This window comes from Hyperolius riggenbachi, chromosome 10 (assembly GCF_040937935.1).
Source record: "Hyperolius riggenbachi isolate aHypRig1 chromosome 10, aHypRig1.pri, whole genome shotgun sequence".
Taxonomy (NCBI): domain Eukaryota; kingdom Metazoa; phylum Chordata; class Amphibia; order Anura; family Hyperoliidae; genus Hyperolius; species Hyperolius riggenbachi.
Window position 1 is genome coordinate 24,328,301 of NC_090655.1, and position 24,188 is coordinate 24,352,488.

Here is a 24,188-nt window from a genome sequence, read left to right on the forward strand (position 1 = left end):
TGAGTTTTTCTGCTAGCTCGAGGCTCGGGGGTGCATGTTGGGGAGAAGTTTTGAAATTTGTGGCTGCCCTAAGACCTTGCCAGACCTCCCGTGTGTTGTTTGAGCGTAGGCGGAGCCCCAGCTTGTTGGAGTAGTCCCTCTTTGCTGCGCTCAGTTCACGCTTGAGGGTGTAACTGGCTGCCTTGAATTCCTCTGGTGTCCCAGACTTGTGCGCTTCTTCCTTGATTTTTCGGAGCCGGCGTAACTTGCCGTTAAACCAGGGCTTGTTGTTGGGATAGGCCCTGAAGGTTTTTGTGGGGATGCACAGCTCCTCGCAGAAGCTGATGTAGGAGATGACGTTCTCTGTCCATTCCTCCAGGCAGGCTGTCTCGAGGGTGGCCCAGTCTGTGCAGTCAAAGCAGGCCTGCAGTTGTAGCTTAGCTTCTTCTGTCCACTTTCTCACAGTCCTGAGGACTGGCTTGGATGATTCAAGGTGCCTTCTGTAGGTTGGAATTAGATGGATTAGGCAGTGATCAGAGTTGCCCAGGGGAGCCTGGCGAATAGGTTTATACGCCTTCTTGAGGACCGTGTAGCAATGGTCCAGGGTGTTCTGATTCCTGGTGGGGCAAGTAATGTTGTCCCCGCAGACGATGAAGAGGGAGTCCGGGAGGGATGTCTCCCACCTCGAGATGGTGTTGCTGATTGTACGCTGAGCGATCTTGGTGTTGGCACTCGGGGGGATATATACTCCTACAAGAACGTAGGAGGAGAATTCTCTTGGTGAATATTGAGGTTTGCAATTTATGAGTAGGAACTCAATGTCAGGGGAGCAGTGACTGTCCATGATGGATGTGTTTGTGCACCAGGTGGCCTTGATATAGAAGCAGATGCCACCCCCCCTCTGTTTTCCGGAGAGTGCGCTGTCACGGTCTGCGCGGAAGAGGTTGAAGCCGGGTAGTTGGAGGGAGTTGTCCGGGATGGTGTCGTTCAGCCACGTTTCAGTGAAGCAAAGGACTGGGGTGTTTGTGCCCATTGAACGATTGCGTCCTAGCAGTATGAGCAGTTCATCAAGCTTGTTTGGGAGGGAGCAGACGTTAGCCAGGAGAATGGCTGGGATGGGTGAACGCAGGCCCTTTCTTTTAAGCTTCACTTGGACTCCTGCTCTCTTTCCCCTGGGGCGGTATCTTCTGCTGGCCCACCTGGCCCTCCTGGTAAGTAGCCCGATGTGTGCCCAGACTGTGTCCCGCAGGGATGCATGGGACTCTGCGCTGCAGGCCTCCCATAGGCCACCTCAGTGGGAGTGTCTGAAGACTCTGGGAGGAGGGCAGCTAATGAATACACAATGAGCATGAGAAGGGAGGGGGAGAAACAAGAGTCAGGGAGGATATGATGTCAGCATTAGCTTGGCAAGATGGCCACTGCCTAGAATAAGTTTTTCTGCTTTTCCTTTATAAAATTCACAGGAATCATTACGTGGACAGCACAATACATCTGTTATGTAAGTAGAAGTAGTATTTATCTACTTATATATGTGTTTTTTATTTCTAGGTTAGCATGGGTGTCGCTTGTTCTTTAAAGCAGACCTAAACTCAGAACTTCTTCTTGTTTTAAAAAGATAAGCAATAGCATAATAACCTTTAAAGAAAAACATTTGTTACAGCTAATACAAATACTGCAATAAATCTTCATGCTTTAATGGAAGCAGGCATAGGGTTAACATCCTGTGTTTACAAATTAGCTGCTCTGCCATGGCAGGGGAGATTCCTGAGCTGACAGCTGAGAGATCAAATACAGTTGTGATTAGTCACAGATGAGGAGGAATTAGACTGGCTAAACCCTCTAAATACATACAGGGTGCATTTCTCTCTGTTTTCTTTCTGTCCTGTGCAAGAGTTCAGGTCCACTTTAAAACATGCCAGTTGCTTGGCTGTGATGTTGTTCTTTTGGCGTCAGTATTTTGTAAGTTGCACCATTAGGCCCGGGGCTCACTACAGAGCAGCTGCGCGATTTGGGAAACTGCTGGTGATTGCGGTCTGGCCCTTTGACCACTCCTAAAATGTTGCTTGCAACGCTGCAAGTGGAAGCGCTCTCATGGAGCTGGTCAAGTGAATGGGAACTGCATTTAAAAAAATTAGACAGATACCCAAGGAGAGGGAAGGCTCTGGGTCCTATAGAGCCTTCCAGCACCTCTCCTGGTCCCCCCGTTCCGGTGCTGGCTCGCCCGGTAGCAGTATTTGACTAAATTAGTCAAATACTGCTTTACCCAGCAGAAGGAGGCTTCAGAAGTCTTCAGGGAGCCCGAGTGCTCCTGAAGAAGGGCAGCCCTGTACTGCACCTGCGCAAGCACGCTCTCTTGCACGCTCACGCCTGCGCAGTATGGAGCCGCACGTCTTCAGGAGGACATGACTCCCGAAGACTTCCAAATACCCTTTCGGTGGGGGATTGAAAAGGGGGGGGGGGAGCCAGCACAGGATAGAGAGCACCGAGAGAGGAGACAGAAGGCTCTATACAACCCAGAGCCTTCCCTCTCCTTAGGTAAGTATTTGCTTCATTTTTTTTTTTTAAATGCGGTTCCCATTCACTTTAATTGCAGATAATCTCTGTATACAGCTTGGTGTTGGGTAAATGAAAATCAAAAGGGAGTTTATTTGATTGGCCCAATTTCAAGCTGCATACAACTTGCAAGAAAGCTGCTGACCCTCTCTACTCACTGTGCAGCTGGTGAAGTGAGACTGGGTTTTAGGACCTGTACATGAAATGTGAATCCACCTGGATTTAAGCCTCAGGGCTCGTTTCCACTATCGCGAATCCGCATGCAAGTGAATGGGCCTGTTTCCACTGTTGCGTTGGTGATGTGTTTTTTTTGAGCGGTGAAAAAACGCACAAAAGAGCCAACGGATACGCCTGAGAGTGGTATGCATGCGAATCGCATGCAATGTATTTAATAGGGAAATCGCATGCGTTTTTCCCATGCGTTTTTTGCCGCTATTTCGCATAGGTACCGATATAAATTCACACAGGCAGTGACATGGTTAAAATCGCATATACCCTCACCTATGCGAATTCGCATGCGAAATCGCGGCATGAAGCATTTGATAAAGGCCTCAGGCCGAAACGTCGTGTGTTTAACTATGATACAATAAACGCTGCCTTTGAGGCTTAAATCCAGGTGGGGACCCAGTCATCCTTTTCTTTCTACAGTCCATTTGTGCACCCTGAGGGCTGGAACCCACAGGAGCGCTTGTGGCAGCGTTTTGGCAGCACTGCGATACGCTAGCAGTTTGCCAAAACGCTGGGCTAATGTTAATGGATGGGGCAACTTCCACAGAAGCAATTGCGTTTCCCAGAAACGCAAACGCAGGACCTGCAGCATTTTGGGAGCGTTAGCGCTTCAATGTAAAGTATTGAAACGCTAGCAGAAACGCTCAGCAAAACCTAAACTGAGCGGTTTTGCTAGCGTTTTGCGGTTCAGCACACTGTAACAAAATGAAAAATAATTCACAGGACCAATCAGGATAAAAACGCAAAACGCTACGCACCCGCTGGGCAAAAATATACAATGTTGCAAAACACAACCAAAAACGCGCATGAATCCGCTTGCAAACCGCTCAGACAAAACGCTAGTGGTTGCGTTTTGCGTTTGCTGATTTCAGTGGGTTCCAGGCCCAATGGGATCCAGGTGTGAACTGGTTGACTCCCTGTTAAATACAAAATTAGCGGTGTGAGCTTGGGATCAGTCTTTTTTTCTACTGCATTAAATGTAAATCCACCAGGAACGGGATATGTAATTGCATTGTGCACTTAGGCCTGGTGCACGCCGAGCGGTTTTTGTAGCATTTTCCAAACCGCTTCCGTCTGTGAAAACGCTTGCCTAATGTATCTCAATGGAATGGTGCACACCGGCAGTTTGAGGTTTTTAGTAAACCGCAAACGTGGGGCCTGCAGCATTTTTGCGGTTTGCAGAAGCATTTCTGCCTCAATGTAAAGTATAGGAAAAGCTCAAACCACTCTGAAAAACGCTACTTCTGAGCGGTTTTCCAGGCGTTTTTGTTACAGAAGCTGTTCAGTAACAGCTTTTACTGTAACAATATTTGTAATCTGCTACACAAAAACGCTCCCAAAACCGCTAGGTATGTTTAGAAAACGTCTCCAAACATGCCTAGAATGGCTCTGAAATCAGCTCCAAAAACCTCTAGCGTTTTGAGGATCTGCTAGCGGTTTTGGTGTGCACTGGGCCTCACTGCGGTTGTGTGGCATTGTGTGTTCCCAAATGCTGCAGAATAGAACAGGCAGCATTCAGAACACCACAGCGCAGTGCAACTGTGGCGGAACTCCGATAGTGGAAACAGTCTATCCACTCTATCAGTTGCTGTCAGTTATAACTGGAAGGGCAGCTGACGTGCAGTCCAGTGTCCATGTTTCCCTGTGGCTCAGTTCACGTTCTATGCGTTTTTCACAATGCACTGCTATAGGAAGTTAAAACGCATTGGGTTTTAAAGGATCACTACAAGTAAGCAGTTAAAGGGAAGGTTCACGGTACAAAAAAAAAAAGAAAAAACCTGCACTTACCTGGGGCTTCTTCCAGCTCCTGGCAGTCGATCGGTGCCCTCGTAGCAGCTCCTCTCCCTCTGGGCGTCCAGCACTGAAGAAGCCGACCTCGGCAGGTCGGCTTCCGGGTCGGCGTCATTTGCGTTCCACAGCGCGGGTCACGTGGTGTAGGGACGTCATCGGGTCTCTACTGCGCAAGCGCAGAACTACTGCTACTAATGCGCAGTAGAGACCCGATGACGTCACGTACACCAAGTGACCCGCGCCGTGGAACGCACATGACGCCGACCCGGAAGCCGACCTACCGAGGTCGGCTTCTTCAGTGCTGGACGCTCGGAGGGAGAGGAGCTGCGCCGAGGGCACCAATCGACTGCCAGGAGTTGGAAGAAGCCCCAGGTGAGTGCAGTTTTTTTTTTGATGTGCGGATCTTCCCTTTAAAATCTGACAGAACTGACAGGTTTTGGACTAGTCCATCACCTCATAAGGGATTATCTGGATTTTCTTTGATTTCAAAAGCATTTCCTGAACGTCAGCTGCTAAGTGCAAGGGAGTTGGGAGGCTGGCTGATATCTTACTATTTTGGCAGTTAAACTACCATTCTGGAAATGCTTCTGATATCAAAGAAAGCCCTGCGAATCCCCCATGAGGAGATGGGACTAGTCCAAAACCTGTCAGTTCTGTTAGATTTTAACTGCTTACTTTTTAATTTGTTCAAGAAATTTAATTGAATTTCCCGTTTTTTATTTGATAAAAAAAAGATTGGAAGTGTTGAATTTTTCTGATCAATTTATATGAAAATTGAATGTTGTGCATTGTCAATTACTTGATGTACAGACCCAATTTTTTTTCTATGTTTTCAATTTTCATTTTTTTTCATAATTGGGGAAAAATTAAATGTGTGTGGTACATTGGTCAGATTTTTGAAATGTTACAACCAGTCAGAAATATTGATTCTAATTCTTGAACTGAAAAGATATTTAAAAAAATTGTATGGTCTGTGGCCACCTTTTACAGGTGGAGGATTTGCGAATCAGCCAGGAAATCATGACGAGCCATAAATTACTTTTCTCCTATGTTGCTGCCACTTACAGTAGGTAGTAGAAATCTGACAGAAGTGACAGATTTTGGACTAGCCCATCTCCTCATGGTGGATTCTCAGGTTTTTGTTTAGTTTCTAAAGCACTTAGTGAATGGCAGTTGCTCTGCCCAACTGCCAAAAAAGTGTGCAGTGAGCAGGGAGGCTGGCCAGCATCATTGTATAAATCCCTTTTCAGGGAATATCTTCATAAAGATGAAACTCCTTTCTGAAAATCCCCCATGGAAAGATGGACTAGTTCAAAACCTGTCACTTCTGTCAGATTCTTACTACATACTGTGACAGCAACATAGGAGAAAAGTCATTTATGGATATTTTACTGTGCAAGAAACATATTTCTAACTTGTATGTGTTTACATTTATATAAAATTTTACAATGTTTCACGGTCCTTTAACTGTAGAATGTTCCAAATCTACTGATGGCTAACTCGTTGTGTTGCAACTGCTACTACTTCAACTGTAATAACTGAATGAATGAATGCAGTCACTAGTGGGATAAAACTTGATGGAGAAATCAACCTGGAACAACCATTGCATGCAGGATTTCCTATATGATATGTAGCTATTGCCCTCTAGTGGTGGAGACTTGGAATCATCAGGAATTGTCACAATGCACCCACTTTAGGAATTTACGCATGCAGAGCGCACACGCAACGTTTACCAGGCATTGCTCTGTAAACAATGCAGTGAGATACGCAAACGGCATAACATGCCTTATACATGCTCATATTACAGGCAAAGTAGGTGTTGCATCAGTACATACCGTGTTCCCTGAAAATAAGACTGCCTTATATTTAATTTTTGCTCTAAAAGTTGTGCTAGGGCTTATTTTCAGGCGATGTCTTATATTAAGAAGTGTCTGTCAGCAGAACATTTCCTGTTCCTTTGTACTGTGCTGTTCCTGGATTTGAAGGAATGCTACTGTACTGATCAGGCACCTGCCCTGTCACCTGCACAGCTGATGACCTTGCTGTGTGCTGGGATGACAGGACTGGTGCCCAGCCATTACTGCACCACTGTGTCCCCACTTGCTGGCTGCCTCTTCTTCCTCATCTTCTGCTAGGGCTTATTTTCGGGGCAGGACTTATATTTGAAGCATGCTCAAAATTCCAGCTAGGGCTAATTTTCAGGGTAGGTCTTATTTTTAGGGAAAGAGGGTGTTGCAGATCTTTTGTGAATATGACTCCTAGGCCCATATGCAATAAACTTTTTCACCTGAGTTATCTCCTTTGAGATAATATTTATCTTCTCTTTAAACTAAACTAGCTTTTCAGCATTTTACGCCTTAAAAAAAAAAGTACCAAAAAGTTGGTGAAAAGGTACTATCAAATTTATTTTGAGTACTTTCTTGCTTGCTGGTGGCTTAAAAGACATTTTAAGACAAGTTGAGAAAGTACCACCTAGGAGAAAACTCCAGGAGAAAAAGTGAATTGCATATGGGCCCTAGTGTTGCAGAGGAAGGCAAAACAAATAACATTTATATCACACTTTTTTCTCCTGTCGGACTCAAAGCCCCAGAGCTGCAGCCACTAGGGCACACTCTATAGGCCGTAGCAGTGTTAGGCCAGAGCTGCAGCCACTAGGGGGCGCTCTATAGGCAGTAGCAGTGTTAGGCCAGAGCTGCAGCCACTAGGGCACACTCTATAGGCAGTAGCAGTGTTAGGCCAGAGCTGCAGCCACTAGGGACACTCTATAGGCCGTAGCAGTGTTAGGCCAGAGCTGCAGCCACTAGGGCGCTCTCTATAGGCAGTAGCAGTGTTAGGCCAGAGCTGCAGCCACTAGGACGCACACTATAGGCAGTAGCAGTGTTAGGCCAGAGCTGCAACCACTAGGGCACGCTCTATAGTCAGTAGCAGTGTTAGGCCAGAGCTGCAGCCACTAGGGGGCACTCTATAGGCCGTAGCAGTGTTAGGCCAGAGCTGCAGCCACTAGGGCGCTCTCTATAGGCAGTAGCAGTGTTAGGCCAGAGCTGCAGCCACTAGGGTGCTCTCTATAGGCAGTAGCAGTGTTAGGCCAGAGCTGCAGCCACTAGGACGCACACTATAGGCAGTAGCAGTGTTAGGCCAGAGCTGCAACCACTAGGGCACGCTCTATAGGCAGTAGCAGTGTTAGGCCAGAGCTGCAGCCACTAGGGCGCGCTCTATAGGCGGTAGCAGTTTTAGGCCAGAGCTGCAGCCACTAGGGTGCGCTCTATAGGCAGTAGCAGTGTTAGGCCAGAGCTGCAGCCACTAGGACGCGCTCTATAGGCAGTAGCAGTGTTAGGCCAGAGCTGCAGCCACTAGGACGCGCTCTATAGGCAGTAGCAGTGTTAGGCCAGAGCTGCAGCCACTAGGGCGCGCTCTATAGGCAGTAGCAGTGTTAGGCCAGAGCTGCAGCCACTAGGGCGCGCTCTATAGGCGGTAGCAGTTTTAGGCCAGAGCTGCAGCCACTAGGGTGCGCTCTATAGGCAGTAGCAGTGTTAGGCCAGTGCTGCAGCCACTAGGACGCGCTCTATAGGCAGTAGCAGTGTTAGGCCAGAGCTGCAGCCACTAGGGCACGCTCTATAGGCAGTAGCAGTGTTAGGCCAGAGCTGCAGCCACTAGGGTGCGCTCTATAGGCAGTAGCCGTGTTAGGCCAGAGCTGCAGCCACTAGGGTGCGCTCTATAGGCAGTAGCAGTGTTAGGCCAGAGCTGCAGCCACTAGGACGCGCTCTATAGGCAGTAGCAGTGTTAGGCCAGAGCTGCAGCCACTAGGGGGCGCTCTATAGGCAGTAGCAGTGTTAGAGAGACTTGCCAAAGGTCTCCTACTGAATAGGTCCTATCCAGTGGAGGGATGTGATTGGTAGGTATGTGTTAAAGGGGACCTGGAGTGAGAGTGAAATGGCGGTTGCCATATCCATTTCATTTGAAAGCAGAAATCCAGCCTGTAAACTACTCTATTGAGAGATGGTAAACAGAATGATGATTTTCTTCGGGGGGAGGGATGCCAGAAGTTGGGAGATTTGGGGTCTTTTGGATGGCTCCGGGGAGAAGACTGCGCAGGTAATTATAACATTCTGTTAGAGGACTTCCGGATTGTCATTTACTGATTTGGGGTATACACTTTAAAAGAAAATGGATATGTTGGCCTCTACTGTATATCCCTCTGACTGCAGGTTCCCTTTAAGGTGGCCATACACCATACAATAATAGATCATTTGTTATAATAAAAAATGGAAAATCAAACATTTTTGGTTGAATCGTCTAAGGCCATCTTACAGGTGAGAGAGGTATGGAAGCTGACCTATTTATTTCCTTTTAAACAATGCTGATCCTCTGCCTCTTATACTTGTATGCATAGACCCTGAACAAGCATGCAGATAAGAAGTTTCTGACCAGATTTGCCACTTGCTTGTTTTAGGTGTGTGATTCAGACACTACTGCAGCCAATTTGATTCTGACTGCTAACGGATCCCAAAACACAGAGTACAGTAAAACTAATGGAAATTTGCTAGCAGCCATTTGCTAGCAGTCTGTTTACATCTACATCTGATTTTTTTATTGACTCAAGCATAAGTCTGCCCAGAAAAGTTAATGGCTGAACATGGTGACCAGAAAGAATTAACAGCTGCACTTGGGGCCCAGGAAGAGTTAAAGATAACCCGATGTGGATTGTAAGAATTCTATTAGCACACAGAGGCTGGTTTTGCATATAATGCCCAGCCTCTGTTGCTATACAGTGCCCCCCCCCCCACGCTTTGTTGTCCCCATAAATCAAACGCCGTGCTTGCGACATCGCTAGCAGGCTTTTTACATCTGCACTGTCACTCTCGCCGCTCCCCCCACCTCCTCTATGTTGCCGCTCCCTTCCTGCGTCCCTTCCCTCCCCGCTGATTGGAGGGAAGGGACGCGGGCGGGGAGCAGCGATCTAGAGGAGGTGGGGGAGCGGCGAGAGTGAGAGTGCAGATGTAAACAGCCTGCTATTGACGCTGCGTGTCGCTAGCATGGCTGTATGATTTATGGGGGACAGCAGAGCACATGGGAGGCCTGTGGGGCAAACAGTATAGCAACAGAGGCTGGGCATTATATGCAGACCCAGCCTCTGTGTACTAATAGGATTCGTAAAAGCCACCTCGGGTTCTCTTTAATGACTGCACTGCCTACAGTATTGCAGCCAATAACCCCTCCAGGCCCACAAGTGCAGCCCAGTTTTTCCCCCCTGCCCCTTTCCTGGTTAATTGTTGTGGTCAGGACTTTCAGACCTGTGTTTCCTTGGCATTCCCTTTTATCAAGAAAGTATCACCACTGGGTACATTGCTGCAAATGGGAATGTCACTAATAGTACACACACATTAGTGTGCTCAGTGTTGCCAGTGACTCGTGTATAAGTCGACCCCTATACTTTTATATAGTGAGTCAGACCTAAATTTCTAGACTTATACTCGAGTATATACAGTCGCTATGGCAGAAAGGCTTTATTTACAGAGAGTTCTGAATTGTGTTGGACGGTTAGGTAAGTGGATTGCCAGTCCTCCATTGTGTTGGCAGCACTGGAAGGAAGATATTGTTGTGAAGCAGCGTGTCTGTGATGTCTGTAAATAAAATGGTTCCCGGCGTGTCCTCCTCTGTACTATATATAAATATACTCGCATCATCATAAGTGGCTGTTACAAGGAGAAATCATGTGACTCCTCGCTCTCTTGCAGCTTGGCCAGCAGTGACGTTGGGTAGATATGCCAGCGTATAGCAGATTGGCTGCCGCACAACATGGACCTGCTGGAGAGGCAGAAAGTCAAGAGGCTGCGGTTGGACCAGATCTGTGAAGGTGAGCATGCTGGGATTTGTAGTTCCACCTGTGGTATCCCTGTACACAAACACCCTGCCATGCGACGGGAGTGATCCGCTCCCCCTTGTAATCTTATAATCCATTCAAGCAAAACAAGAGGCGAGCTGACTGCTGGCTAGCAAGTAGCAAAGACAGTTTTTTTAGGAGCTTTAACCCTTTAGCAGCCAATGTATTTAGATTCTAGCAAGTGCTTCAGACAGCACATTTTTTATTTCCTATTTGTTACATTTCCTTGCTTCTAATTAGTAGTGCTGTAATGTGTATTTATGGCCACTTGCCACTAGGGGGCAGTGTGAGACAATAACAGAGGACTTCTGCTTTCAGTTTCTATATTTTCTGCTAGCAGAGAGGCATGAAAGCATTCCAAGGATTTACAACACAACGAGCTCTGCCGGCTGAGGTCAAAAGCAGCACACTTATCTCAAACTAGATAACTCTATTCAAGCTGCTAATGGGTTCAGGGCCGGATTAGTACTCTTTACCGCCCAAGGCCACTGTCACCAGCCGCCCTCCTTCAGTATAGGTAGCAAGTTGACCCCTCCCCCCTTACGTCCAGTATAGGTAGCTACATAACCCTTCCCCTTTCCCTCCAGTATAGGTAGCCAACTTGTCTTCACTCTGGGGCAGCCTTCGTGTTACTCCTTTCTCCGCTCGTCTCCAGTGCAGGAGCTTCCTCTTCCTCTCTGTCTTCCAAATCCATAGCCGCCAGCCACAATGCAAACGTGCACAGAGGGCATGGTGGCCGCTGCACAGGCAGCTAGCAGCAAAGTACCGCGGTCAGGCACTCGTCTGATCTTCATGCATTGCAGCATTTGAAAGCTTGCAAATACTGCACCAGTTTATCCTGCTGCTTTAATGCCCTTTCTCCTGTGGTGCCCTAGGCCATGGCCTAGGAGGCCTTGGCCTAAATCCAGCCCTGAATGGGTTAATAGATGGGGGAGGGGGATCTAGTAAATGGAATGTGCAGCAAAGCGCTCTCAGCCGCCGATCAGCGGATCATTCAGAAACAGCCTTATCAGTCCGCCGACAGCACGTACACACGCGCTACTGTCGGCTGAACGTCCGCCCAGCGGGAGGGTCCGGTGGACCCGTCGTTGCTGCCGGTAGTGTGTGTGTGTGTATGCACCTTAAGAGCCCTTTTCCACTATCAGTGTTTTGTGATCTGATGCTGATGGCTTGCGGATCGCTAATTGCTAGGTACAGTAATTGTGTGGGAAACCGCTGTAACTGCTTCCGTTAGTGCGATCAGTTTGTGTGATTTTTCTCCAAAGCGGAAATCGTCATACTGTTGCATTTGTGTTGCGATTGAGTGCCTATCCTTTGCAGGAAAAGTACGTAGCAATTTAACCGCTATGCGACTTCCCCTGCAATTTGGCAATTCACAATATTCCCCTCCCCCCTGCACAAAGCTTAATGCAAAAATGCACCGCAGTTCCGCCATACACCCGACAGATCTCAGCCTGATCCACAATAGAGGAAGTTGGGAAAGAATGCGATTGCATTGCAGCGCGATTGCAAGTACGTTTCTAAGTGCAATTGAGCCCTAAACCAGCCTGACATCCGAACGTGTGTGTGTGTGTGTGGGGGGGGGGGGATCTGAAAGAACTCGGGGGGCTTTACTGCATGTTTTTGTATGTTTCAAGTAAACAATTTTTCGTCACAGATCTTGTGATTATTGTGTTAGGATGTAAGGAGTGATATAGCATTCATATTATGATTGGTACATTGCACAATATTTTGGGTTTATGTTGCAGATCTCTGCTTTGCAAACAGAAATTTGCCTTCTTAAAACAGAAGGTATTTGTGATAATTCAGGTTGGAATGAGCATATGATGTCCCATGGTGCATCACTGCTGAACATGCAAATCATCCTTTGTTGTCCATGTAACCACACCTCCAGAACCGCTGAAATGCAATGATGTGTCAGCTTGTTAATTGTTCAGAGCAACAATAATCCAACATGCATACAGACTGTTTCAGGCTGGTTGATCCTCATCAGTGCATGGCATGGATTAAAGAGGAACTGTAAGGAGGAATAAATATTCCTTAAAAAGCAGTGTAAGACAGTGATTTAAGTATATAGATAAGAAGGATTGACTAATAAATCTCGTAACCCTGTCAGCAAGGTGCTGTAAAAATGCCATAGGCAGCCTGGGAGGATCCCTGTTTACTACTGGCAGGAGTAGCAAGTTTTTTTTTTTCTTCATCCCAGCAGTTGAAAACACGCCCACAGTGAAGGTTGTTACACCCTCCTTCCCCAACCTTTTTTTTTTCCTAACTGACATAATTTGCAGAAGCCCAGGAAGTATAATATGCACATGTGTAAACGGAAGCAGACAGGGAATGAGCTGGAGATGCTGATTATTGTATTGTAATATAGCTGAATAGCAGAGGCGTTTCAAACCACTGGCATTACAGCATAAGGGCCACTAGCTGCGTTTTTGCCAGAAATGCAAAACGCATGCGTTTGCTGATTCTGAAGTGCAGCTTGTTTAAAATAAGAATCTTGGGTGGCCTGTTCCACTGCTGCATTCCAGTTTTTAAAAACGCAAACCCATGTCTGTGCGATTATGATGCGTTTTGTGTTTCAATGTAAAGTATAGGAACGCATGAAAAACGCATAGAAATGTGTTTTGCGTTATGTATTGATTTAACCACCAGTATCTATTTTCAAGACAACACTTGCCATTTGCCAATCAGAAAAACGGAGACTGCAAACGCATAAAAAACGCACAAAACGAACATCAAAATTGGGGAAACGCAAATGCATTTGTAGTTGCGTTTTGCAGTGGAAAAGGGCCCTGAAGCACAGAGCTGTCTACAAAGGCACTGTAAATTTTCTGGCAGTCCAGGAAAAAAAAAAAGTTTCTTTTCCATGTCTTGAGAGACTGAAAACTAAAGCTAGCCATACATCAGGCAATGATGGGCAGATTCGACCAAGAGACAAATCTCTCTCTAATCGAATCTGATTAGAGAGAGATCTGTCAGCTGCTCATACACCACAGGCCGATTCCCGATCAATTTCAGCATGAAATCTCCTGGAAATCGGCAGAGCCCGCCGCTGTTCCTCTGTGTATAAATGTATGTACATGTATGTGTATTTATACATTACCTGTCCTGTATCTGTCTTCCACCGCTCCTCCCTATAAATGCCGGCCAACGTAACGTCGCACACGCACGCCAGCGAGATATGTGCCGGCAGCAAGTATGGGAAGTGTAGCAGCGGATTCAGAAGAGGGCGGTCACTGGAACACAGGACAGGTAATGTGTAAATACACACACACACATAGCGCCAGGAGTTTCGTCACTCACCCCGATATCGCTTGCCTTTTACCGCCATGCACCCGACCAACCACGATAGCCAATTTGCAGCATTTCCGATTGACTCATGTGCCCAAATATCAGCCTGAAATTGGTTGCGTTGTCAATCAGGCATGCACTTGGCGGCGTGATTTTAATCTGATTTGATTATAACCAAAAAAAACTGTATCACTCAGTCTCATATAAACACATTTAATTTATTTAATGTCTGCATACAAAGTCCCCCATTACCCCCATAAAACCGAGCCTTTGAGTGTATTTAAACCTGGCATACATAGCCGGCCATGTCACTCACACTGCACTCACAATCATCCCACACACTCAGAAGGTACACTCCCGGGAGTTGTTTCAATTGCAACTGCAATGTTCATTAGATGTGTGTGGGCTGTAGTTTCAGATCCAAATTGCGTGGTTAATGCTATAAGGCAAATAGTGAATAGTCCCCGTTTCCTCCAGGTTGATGATTCACACTTTCCAACATAAAAAAGCCCTCAAATAGCAATTGAGTTCCAAGGACGAGCTCAGGGGGATGGAAAACTTAATTGATCACAGTGGACAAATGGGACGCAGGAGAGGAGAAAGAGATTGAGGAGTATACAGGAGGTAAGTATGATCTGTGTATGGTTATTTTTACTTTTTATTTTCAGTTCAGGTTCTCTTTAAAGGAGTCATCAAGGGATATGAGGAAAATAAGTGCCACTTACCCGGGGCTTCGTCCAGGCTGACTAGGACGAAGGCTGACCAGGAGGTCAGCCTGTACTGCACCTGTGTGAGCGTCGCTATCACTGCCACGTGGACCGGAGCGTACTGCGCAGGCGTAGTAGTTCTGCGCCTCTGCAGTATGCTCCGGTCCACGTGGCGGTGATTGACAGCACCCCTCACGCAGGTGCAGTACCTCCTGGTCGGCCTGACGTCATCGCCGGGGACCGGAAAGCTTCACAAGCGAACGGCTCACCGCAGAGCTGCACCAAGGGACATGCTGGGAGCTTGTGGCTGGACGAAGCCCCGGGTAAGTAGCACTTATTTTCCTTCAATTCCCTTGAGGACTCCTTTAAGGCATAAATAAGGGACAGCTGGAGAGGTCTGACTTCTAGCTCTGCACTTTTACTACTTTCTAAGCAAAGCACAGGAGACACAGCAGTGTACAGCATGCTGGCAGCTTGTCACTGAGGCTGCACTGCTCTCTGCTTTGTTTCTGAACTCAAAGTAAAAAAAGTTCAGGCTAAGAAGTCAGACCTCTCTCTCCCCCTCCCCCAGATGCATCAGACAGGCAGCGTTTTCACACTGTATACATTTTATCAGATGCTGGAGATTGCCTGTTGCCTGTCATGCCTGTGGGAGAGAAACAGTGAGGAGGACAGTGGATGAGTGAGCAGGCTGCTAGATACACGCTGCTCAGTGCTCACTCTCCTGAAAGCTGCTGGCACTGCACGAGATTTGGGGGCGTGGCCGGCTCACTCTGCTGCCTGTCTCTTGTTGAAGGAGACTTTTTTTTTCCTCCAAACACCAGGAGAGAGCTTGTGACGTTTCTAAACGTCACTACCCAGAAGGCACTGAGAGTAGGCTAATTATTATACATCCGCGGAGGCAACTAGTGTGGTGGGCGTGGCTTACTGGTTAAAGCTACAGAAACTAAGTAAATTTATATTATTTTACTAGGAGATACTTGTTTTTCCCCTATAAAGTGGGCATGATGTACACACTGGTGCTGAATACAATAGGAGGTTACAGTTCCTCTTTAATGTGGCTCTATGGGGAGGACTTGAAGTACCCAGAGTAACAGGTTACCCAGCAAGCTCATGGTGAACCCGGAAAAGGATCAGGATGAAATGGGGCCGAAAGGCAAGGAGCTGGCCACACCCTCCCATCCCCACCACAAGGTCGTTTTGGCTAGCTCAGTGCTGTCCAACTTCATGGGCATGGAGGGCCATTTTTTTTTCAGACCCCATGGTGGAGGGCCGAAGGTTCTTGCTAGAGCCGCAGACACCCCCTCTCCCCCCTCCCCCCCGGGAAAAAAATGCAATTAAAGAACAATTAGATTGGCAGCACTTTCCACAAAATGCAATTCAAGATTTCGGTGAAGTTGTGTGGCTGAAAAACATGAGTGTTCCGTTGTGTGTACAGCGGCGCGCGTATGGGTGTGGCCATGGACCAGAATGTGGGTGTGGCCACGGGTGGAGACAAATTTACATGAACTTAGCACTGTGGGACATTAGATTAGGACAGTGGTGGCGAACCTTTTGGAGGCCGAGTGCCCAAACTGAAACCCAAAAGTCACCTTATCTATCTATCCGATATCTATCGCAAGGTGGCAACAGCAATTTAAACTACATACAAATGTTTTAACTTATACATGAACATTATGGAAAATCCAAGTTGAAAATAAACTGTGAAGATAAACAATTTCATCCATCCTACGACTGAAAAATGTATTTTTTTTAGAACCTCCCAGTTTTATTTTCCATTTTCAAAAGCTAAAAAAGTAGGTTTAATGCTATTGTCTCATATGATGATGATGATTCAGCTTTTCCCATAGTCTCGCAGTTAGCAATCATGTGACCCCCAACAAGACAAATTCAGCAATCATGAGGCCCCCAACAAGACACATTCAGCAATCATGATGCCCCCAACAAGACAAATTTAGCAATCATGAGGCCCCCAACAAATCATGAGGCTCCCAACAAGACATATTCAGCAATCTTGAGGCCCCCAACAAGCCAAATTCAGCAATCATGATGCCCCCAACAAATCATGAGGCCCCCCCAACACGACAAATTCAACAGTCATGAGGCACATAAATAGACAGCATTTCACATAAATAGGCAGAATGCACCTTTAATATGGTAGACACCTCTCACCTGGCTTCTAAATTCTCCTCTGGCTGGCCTGGCAATACTGTTTTTGGCCGGATTGGAGATGTGTGGGCTGAAAGGCCTTGCGGTGATGCTGTGGTGTGGCCAGATGAGCTAGTGACAGGTGACCCCCCAGTTAGATAGTGACAGGTGCCCCCCAGCCTAGTTAGATAGTGACAGGTGCCCCCCAGCCTAGTTAGATAGTGACAGGTGCCCCCCAGCCTAGTTAGATAGTGACAGGTGCCCCCCAGCCTAGTTAGTGACAGGTGCCCCCCAGCCTAGGTAGATAGTGACAGGTGTGAACCCCCCCCCCCCCCCCGTTAAATAGCGAGAGGTGTCCAGCGCCTCCTAGCCGCGTTACCTCTGCCGTGTGCTGCCTTCTCCTGTGTCCCCGCTGCCGCTGCTTCACACTCACAGCTCAGACCTCACAGATCGCGGCGACTGAAGCAAGGAGAGCGCGCATAGCACCCACGCGGCTGAACTTCACATGCGGAAGTGACTAATGAAGTCACTTCCGCATGTGACGTACTCCGTATGTATGCGGGTACCATGCGCACTCTCCTTGCTTCAGTCGCCGCGATCTGTGAGGTCTGAGCTGTGAGTGTGAAGCAGCGGGGACACAGGCAGCGGGGACAAGGCCACTATAGGAGGGAGCAGGGATGGCGTCCATAGCACAAGCCATGCCTGCACCTCAGAGAGAAGAGCGGGCCGCAGCAGGAGGCCTGGCGGGCCGGATACGGCCCGCGGGCCGCCAGTTGGACAGCGCTGGGCTAGCTGAAGTGGGGGAGTGGTAAAAGAAAGTTGCAGCTAGGTCCCCTTAATTCCCACTAGGCCCCAGGCAGTTGCCTAGGTTGCCTTGCGGATGATCCTGCTCTGGTGAACCAGAACTCCTAGGAGTGTGAAGGGCCAAAAAAATCCTCCTGTACCTCTCCTTGCATTGTTGCTTTTGTGATACGCAGAAAGGAGGATCAGCCTACAGTATGTATTACAGGGACGTGTGTTTTTTGGATGAATGCAGAGAAATAACTAAAGGGACTTCGGCTCCAGCTCACATGAAGCCAGCGGATTGATCCGACTCCTCGACTCAGCCTGATCTTCACACCCATAACCAGTGTAGCCACAACGCACCTGATCTGCATCTGCATCCCCTGTATCGGAGGAAGGGAAGGGTAGTGGTTGGGAGCCCCTGTGCTGTTCCCCTCTAGTTATGCCCCTGGCAGTAAGCACACTAAGACCCCGTTTACATTTAATCAGTTGCTCTCACTTATAAATGAAAGAAAACTGAAATCTTTTTCACAATGCACTGCTATGGAAAAAAACGCGTACTAACGCACACCAACTGAGTAAGTGTAAATGGGCCCTTAAAGGGGAACCAAAGAGAGAGGTATATGGAGGCTGCCATGTTTATTTCCTTTTAAGCAATACCAGTTGCCTGGCAGCCCTGCTGATCCTCTGCCTCTAATACTATTAGCCATAGCCCCTGAACAAGCATGCAGCAGATCAGGTGTTTCAGACTTTAAAGTCAGATCTGACAAGACTAGCTGCATGCTTGTTTCTGGTGTGATTCAGATACTACTGCAGAGAAATAGACCAGCAGGGCTGCCAGGCAACTGGTATTGATTAAAAGGAAATAAATATGGCAGCCTCCGTATACCTCTTACTTCAGTTCCCCTTTAAGAGGTCTATGATGTGTTGGGCTCCTGCCCTGCACGGTACAGCAGATGTACTCATATACAGAGGACTCTCTTGTGTCCCTAAAGGTGGCCACACACCATACAATTTTTTTTTTTTTTTTTTTTTTAAATATCTGTTCAATTCAAGAATTGCAATAAATTTTTCTGACTAACATTTCAAAAATCTGACCAATGTACCACACACCTATGTTAAAGAGAACCCGAGGTGGGTTTGAAGAATGTTATCTGCATACAGAGGCTGGATCTGCCTATACAGCCCAGCCTCTGTTGCTATCCCAAACCCCCCTAAGGTCCCCCTGCACTCTGCAATCCCTCAGGGCCCGTTTCCACTAGAGCGAATCCGCATGCGTTGTCTGCATGTGGATTCGCATAACTAATACAAGTGGATGAGACTGTTTCCACTTGTCAGTTTTTTGGTGCGTTTTTCTGTGCAGGATTTTTCTGCACGGTAGGGCCTGCAGAATTCGCCTGCGTGTGGAATGCAGGCGATTCGCAGGCAATGTATTTAATAGGGGAAAACGCACATGCGTTTTTTGCTGTACATTGAGCCAGGCAGTGACATGGTTAAAATCGCTGATAGCCTGCCTATGCGAAATCGCATGCGAAATCGCGGCAAAAATCGCATGCGGAATCGCATCCGCATGCGATTTTGTCAGCGGTGGAATCCCAGCGATTCGCACCGCACTAGTGGAAACGGGCCCTCATAAATCACAGCCGTGCTGCTGACAAACAGCTTGTCAGAGCTGGCTGTGTTTATCTCTATAGTGTCAGTCTGCTGCTCTCCCCGCCTCCTGCAGAACTCCAGTCCCCGCCTGCATCCCTTCCCTCCCTGCTGATTGGAGGGAAGGGACGGGGGCAGGGACCGGAGCTATGCAGGAGGCGGGGGAGCAGCTGAGACTGACACTACAGATGTAAACACATCCTCACAGCACGGCTGTGATTTATGAGGGATTGCAGAGTGCAGGGGGACCTTAGGGGGGTTTGGGATAGCAACAGAGGCTGGGCTGTATAGGCAGATCCAGCCTCTGTATGCAGATAACATTCTTTAAACACACCTCGGGTTCTCTTTAAATTTTTCCTCAATTATGATTAAAAATATTGGAAACTCTGAGAAAATAGCTAGGGTGTGTACATTAATAAATTAATTAATTTCGTGGCAATTATACAGTGATTACGCTGTTCCCAAATGGTGAAATGAGAATTGCATTGCAATCGCTCCAAAAATGCTGCATGCGGCGCGTTTGCAATTTCCGCAAATCGTGACCGCCGGTCCAATGGGGATGCTGTACATCGTACACAACACTGCGGATCGCCGGCGGTCAGCCAAATGCCTGCAAAGCGCCCCAATGTGAATGGGCCTTCCGTGCATTTCATGAGTGGTTGCAGACTGAGAAGCATTTTGTGGTATAGCAGTAGGAAATGCAGAGGTTGTAACCGCACCAGGCCCCCCCCTAGTGGCCTTTCCTCAACTACAGTATTAGCTCTGTATTAGTCCTGTGCTGGTTATGATCACTTCTATAGATGCTGTGAATTGTAATCATTATTAAACCATTCCCCATCCCCTTCTTGTACCTCTGGCACTGTGGTTGCCATTGGCAGGTTTTGGTGCGCCATATCATTTATGTATAGAGTGCTTGAGGCGGGGGAGGGGTGGCAATGTACTTCTTGCACTGGGGCCCATAGATCCTTAGCTACGCCATTAGGTGCTGAACTTGTTCAATTCTGTGTAAAGCAGAAAAAAAGGTAATATCTCCGGAATGTGTGTGTGTAACTAGGTGCTATAGTAATAGTATATGTAAAAAGAGAACCGAGAGCCCAATATAGTGTAGTAAGTATTGACAATTGGGTAAATGAAACGAGTAGAATATATACTCACAAAGCAGGGTTACCTCCAAGTAACCACTGTACAGGCAGGTGAGGAGATTAGCCTGTCCTCACTCAGGATTAAGAAGTCGCTCTCTGTAGACAGGAGAAATAAAGGGGTATCCCCCTCCACCAGGGGTGGATATCATTTATAACGTAATGAAGAGCAGAGGCGCCAACAGGATAAAATCCATTCCAGTGTTCTACCCAGAATTTTTTTCCAGCCGGGTGGCATGAAAAAGCAGCCGGGTGGGGCGAGATGAAAATGCAGGGCAACTCTGCTTACAGCATAGGAGGAGGTGAAGAGGTTAGCCGATGACAGCCGGGTGGTCACCAAATCTAGCCGGGTGGAGCACCCGGCTAAAAGAGCCTGGGGAGAACACTGCATTCTTAAAACTTTTAAAATTGCTTAGGACGCAGTGGTGGACTTGCCCCCCGCAAGCAGACACACAAACTGTGTATTCAAAACCAAATAATTGTTGATTTTATCCTGATGGTGCCTCTGTTCTTCATTACGCTATAGTAATAGTAGATCTTTTTGAATTTCAAAGATAAATTTAAGGCAGCAAAATTCTTTTCACAACACTTTAGCTCTTTATTGAGGTTTTTCTGGCACTTTGACCTGAGGTGCGGTACCTCCAGTGATCAGTAGGGGGCAGACAAGTCTCAGCTTCTTCCTGCAGTCGATTGAACCCTCTGCTGCCCTCTCCCTGAAGCACCAGGCATCGGCGTATCTGCTGAGCACTGGGATGTGAATTGCTCCTGATCTGGATTTTATGTATAAATAGATGCCGGAGCTTCTGATCTCTCTGTAACAGGATGACAAAGCTGGATGTATCTATTAATAGCCACAAGGCCGTTTGTCTTTACAGAAGGGATCTCGACATCCTTTCTGGGGAGATCCCGGCACACTGGCTGGAAATACGCAGCAAAATTGTCATTTCTAGTTCCGATCCCTTCTGTGCTGCAGTGCTGTCACACACTTTGCTTTCCCCCCTTATAAACATAAGGAGTTAATTATACCAAACTCTTAAAGGTGCCATACATCACTCAACTTGGCCGATCGATCATCCGATTTAATAATTATAATCAAACCGGACTAAAGTGTGTGCCACCAATTGTATGCCTGATCGACGTTGTAAGCAATTTTGGGCCCAAATTGGTCACCTGTATTAATTGGAAATGCTGGAAAATCTCGGGTTGGCATGCTTGATCTGGTGCACGGCAGAAATTTGTGCGATATCGGGACAAGCAACCAACATGACGGAATCCCTGGCGCTGCCCCCCCCCCCATTTATATGTGCCCCTATCCCCCTGTGCCATTATAATTTACCTGTCCAACATTCACGCTGAGCGATTTCCGCTTTTGGGCCCCACATAACTCCTGACATATATGAAGGGCACGCACACGCTTGTGTGATGTCACAAGACCCCCCCCCCCCACATGCTATAATGCTCACAATCATGTGGGGCGCAAATGTGGACCAATTCTGATATATCAGTCTTATCAGCTGTTTGAACAATAGCAAAAGACTTTATTTAGTTGTTTCAACTTGTTTCACAACAAAAGTTGTTTGATAATTGCGCTGCATAAAAGACAGCTGTTGGGGCTTAAAGGCGCACACACGCCATACTTGCGCAAACGGCAGGTCCGCCAGACCCTCCCACTGAGCGGACGTTCTGCCGACAATAGCACGTGTGTATGCGCTGTCGGCAGACTGATAAGGCTGTTTCTGAACGATCCGAGAGGAACATAGAAGCTGCCATATTTAATTGCTTTAAAGAGTAACTGTCAGGCTGCAAAAGCTAATTTAACCACTTAAGGACCAGGGCTTTCTGCAGTGATCGGTGCTGCGTGGGCTCTCCAGACCGCAGCACCGATCAGGATTGAGCCTTGGTGATCAGACTTCCCGCCAGCCCCCCCCCCCCCCCCGCTTTTTTTCCCCACTAGGGGGATGTCCTGCTGGGGGGGTCTGATCACCGCCGGCTGTTTGTGATCTGCGGGGGGGCTCTTCAAAGCCGCCCTCCGCAGCGTTTTCGGCGCGCTCTCCTTCCCATTACCTCCCTCTCCCTCCATGGGCTGCGCTGGACGGATTTCCGTCCTGCGCATTGAAGGATAGCATTCAGCCTATCATATGCCGGCGATCCCCGGCCAATCAGAGGCCGGGGATCGCCGATCTGCGTCACGGCGCTGCTGCGCAGCAGCGCTGTGTGATGTAAACAGCGGGGATTTCTTCCCCGCTTGTTTACAGTTCGCTGGCGAGCCGCGATCGGCGGCTTTCCGGCTGTTCACGGAGACATTGCCGGAGGCAATACTGAAGTTAAAAATCTCTCTTACTTTTGATGTGTGCTGAACAGCAAGGATGTTAGACCTAAGCTCTTAAAAGTACGAGAGGCCGCAAAACATACTGCAAAGCATTCTGGGGCTGCTTTTTCCCACCTTGGGTCCTCCCCTCGGCTGCTAGTGAGAAGTTACAGGCTCAAGTTTCAGCAGCTTGTAACTCAGCCCAGCTCACAGCACTGAAAAATCACAGCATATGTTCCGTTAGAGCAGGGGTAGGGAACCTATGGCTCGGGAGCCAGATGTGGCTCTTTTGATGGCTGCATCTGGCTCACATACAAATCGGGAGGGGTTGGTTCAGACTGACTGCTGTAGTATCCACTACTAACTTGCGCTACCCCAAAACGAACAGCTGCTCCATTTGTCCCCTCTGGATCCTGTCAGGTCCAGTGACTTTGTAGGACGAGATCCCCGCACTTTGATTGGCCTAATAGGCTGCCTGGCACTTAACAGGCAGCCTATTGGGCCAAAGTGTGGGGATCTTGTCCTACAAAGTGAATCCACCCCCAAGTCAGCTAGCTAATTGTACAAGCGGTTAGTCGGTATTTATCCTGTCTGGCTCTCGGGGGAAATTGCTGATGTTGCTGAAACCCAAGAGACGCCGAAGTAGTGTCCGACACTTCTGCTGCCCAGTGGATCAACTGTATACACTTCACCATGGCAACAGGGCAACATGGCCCTCTGCTGCACATGCGCACTCTCCCAGTTTGAAACATATTGTATGGCTCTCACAGAATTACATTTTAAAATATGTGGCGTTTATGGCTCTCTCAGCCAAAAAGGTGCCTGACCCCTGCGTTAGAGTATACTGCATGAGTCCGCTATTGTTCCTAGCCACATGGCTAATTTAATATTCACTGCACAGTAGTGTTGTCCGGATCATGAACCATTAGGATCTTTTTTGTGAGTCGAATCATCAGGAAGCAGGGAGGACATGAAGACACGTTTGGCTTCATAGGAGACAGACAAACATGGAACCTGCCATGAGCTGTCAGGAGCATCATTCTTTGCAAATACTATATAAAAATTCTGTGAAATCCAAACGTGGACAGTGAAATGCATATGTAATGTAAGTAGAGCCAATATTTAGCTACTGATATATGTGTTTTTTTTCTCTCTGAGACCCTATACCTAACAGCTCCTCTTTAAAGCAATACCAGTTACCTGGCAGCCCTACTGGTCCTCTGCCAATACTTTTAGCCCTAGACCTTGAACAAGCATGCAGCAGATCAGGGGTTTCTGACATTGTCAACTGTGACAGGATTAGCTGTATGCTTATTTCTGGTGAGATTCAGACACTACTGCAGTCAAATAGACCAGCAGGGCTGCCAAGGAACTGATATTGTTTAACAGGAAATAAATATGGCAGCCTCCATATTCTTTCCATATTATTCTTCTCTCTTCAGTTGTCCTTTAGAGAAGCAGCCTAGCAGTCATAACTTAACAGAAGTTGTGAAAAAAGTTAGTTACTATTGACTTTGGGGTGACATTGCTCAGCACCCAGGTCTAGCACCCAACATACAGGTCAGGTGTGTCACTCCAGAACTCTCTCTGTGCACAAAAACAAGTATTGCCATGTGTGGCCTAGTATTGCCCCTAATATTGTCCCAATGTGTGATCCCCAGCCCTGATGTATGGCCGAGCCATCCGGAACACATTGTTCTTCCTACCCTTTCCAGTGCCGTCCCTCT

The 24,188-nt window shown here is 47.6% G+C and overlaps 1 protein-coding gene across 2 annotated transcripts in view; it reads left to right on the forward strand.

Annotated features, from left to right (window-relative positions):
* The window catches only part of CTBP2 (C-terminal binding protein 2), a 176,689-nt gene that overhangs the window by 31,044 nt on the left and 121,457 nt on the right, over window positions 1-24,188 (forward strand). Inside the window, exon 2 of one of the 2 annotated variants that reach the window (XM_068258281.1) lies at window positions 10,287-10,405. The exons of the other annotated variant lie outside the window; for it this stretch is intronic. Coding sequence (XP_068114382.1) covers window positions 10,348-10,405 — 58 coding nt within the window. The 5' untranslated portion in view covers window positions 10,287-10,347. The remainder of the gene's footprint in view (window positions 1-10,286; window positions 10,406-24,188) is intronic. 2 annotated transcript variants of the gene reach the window in all.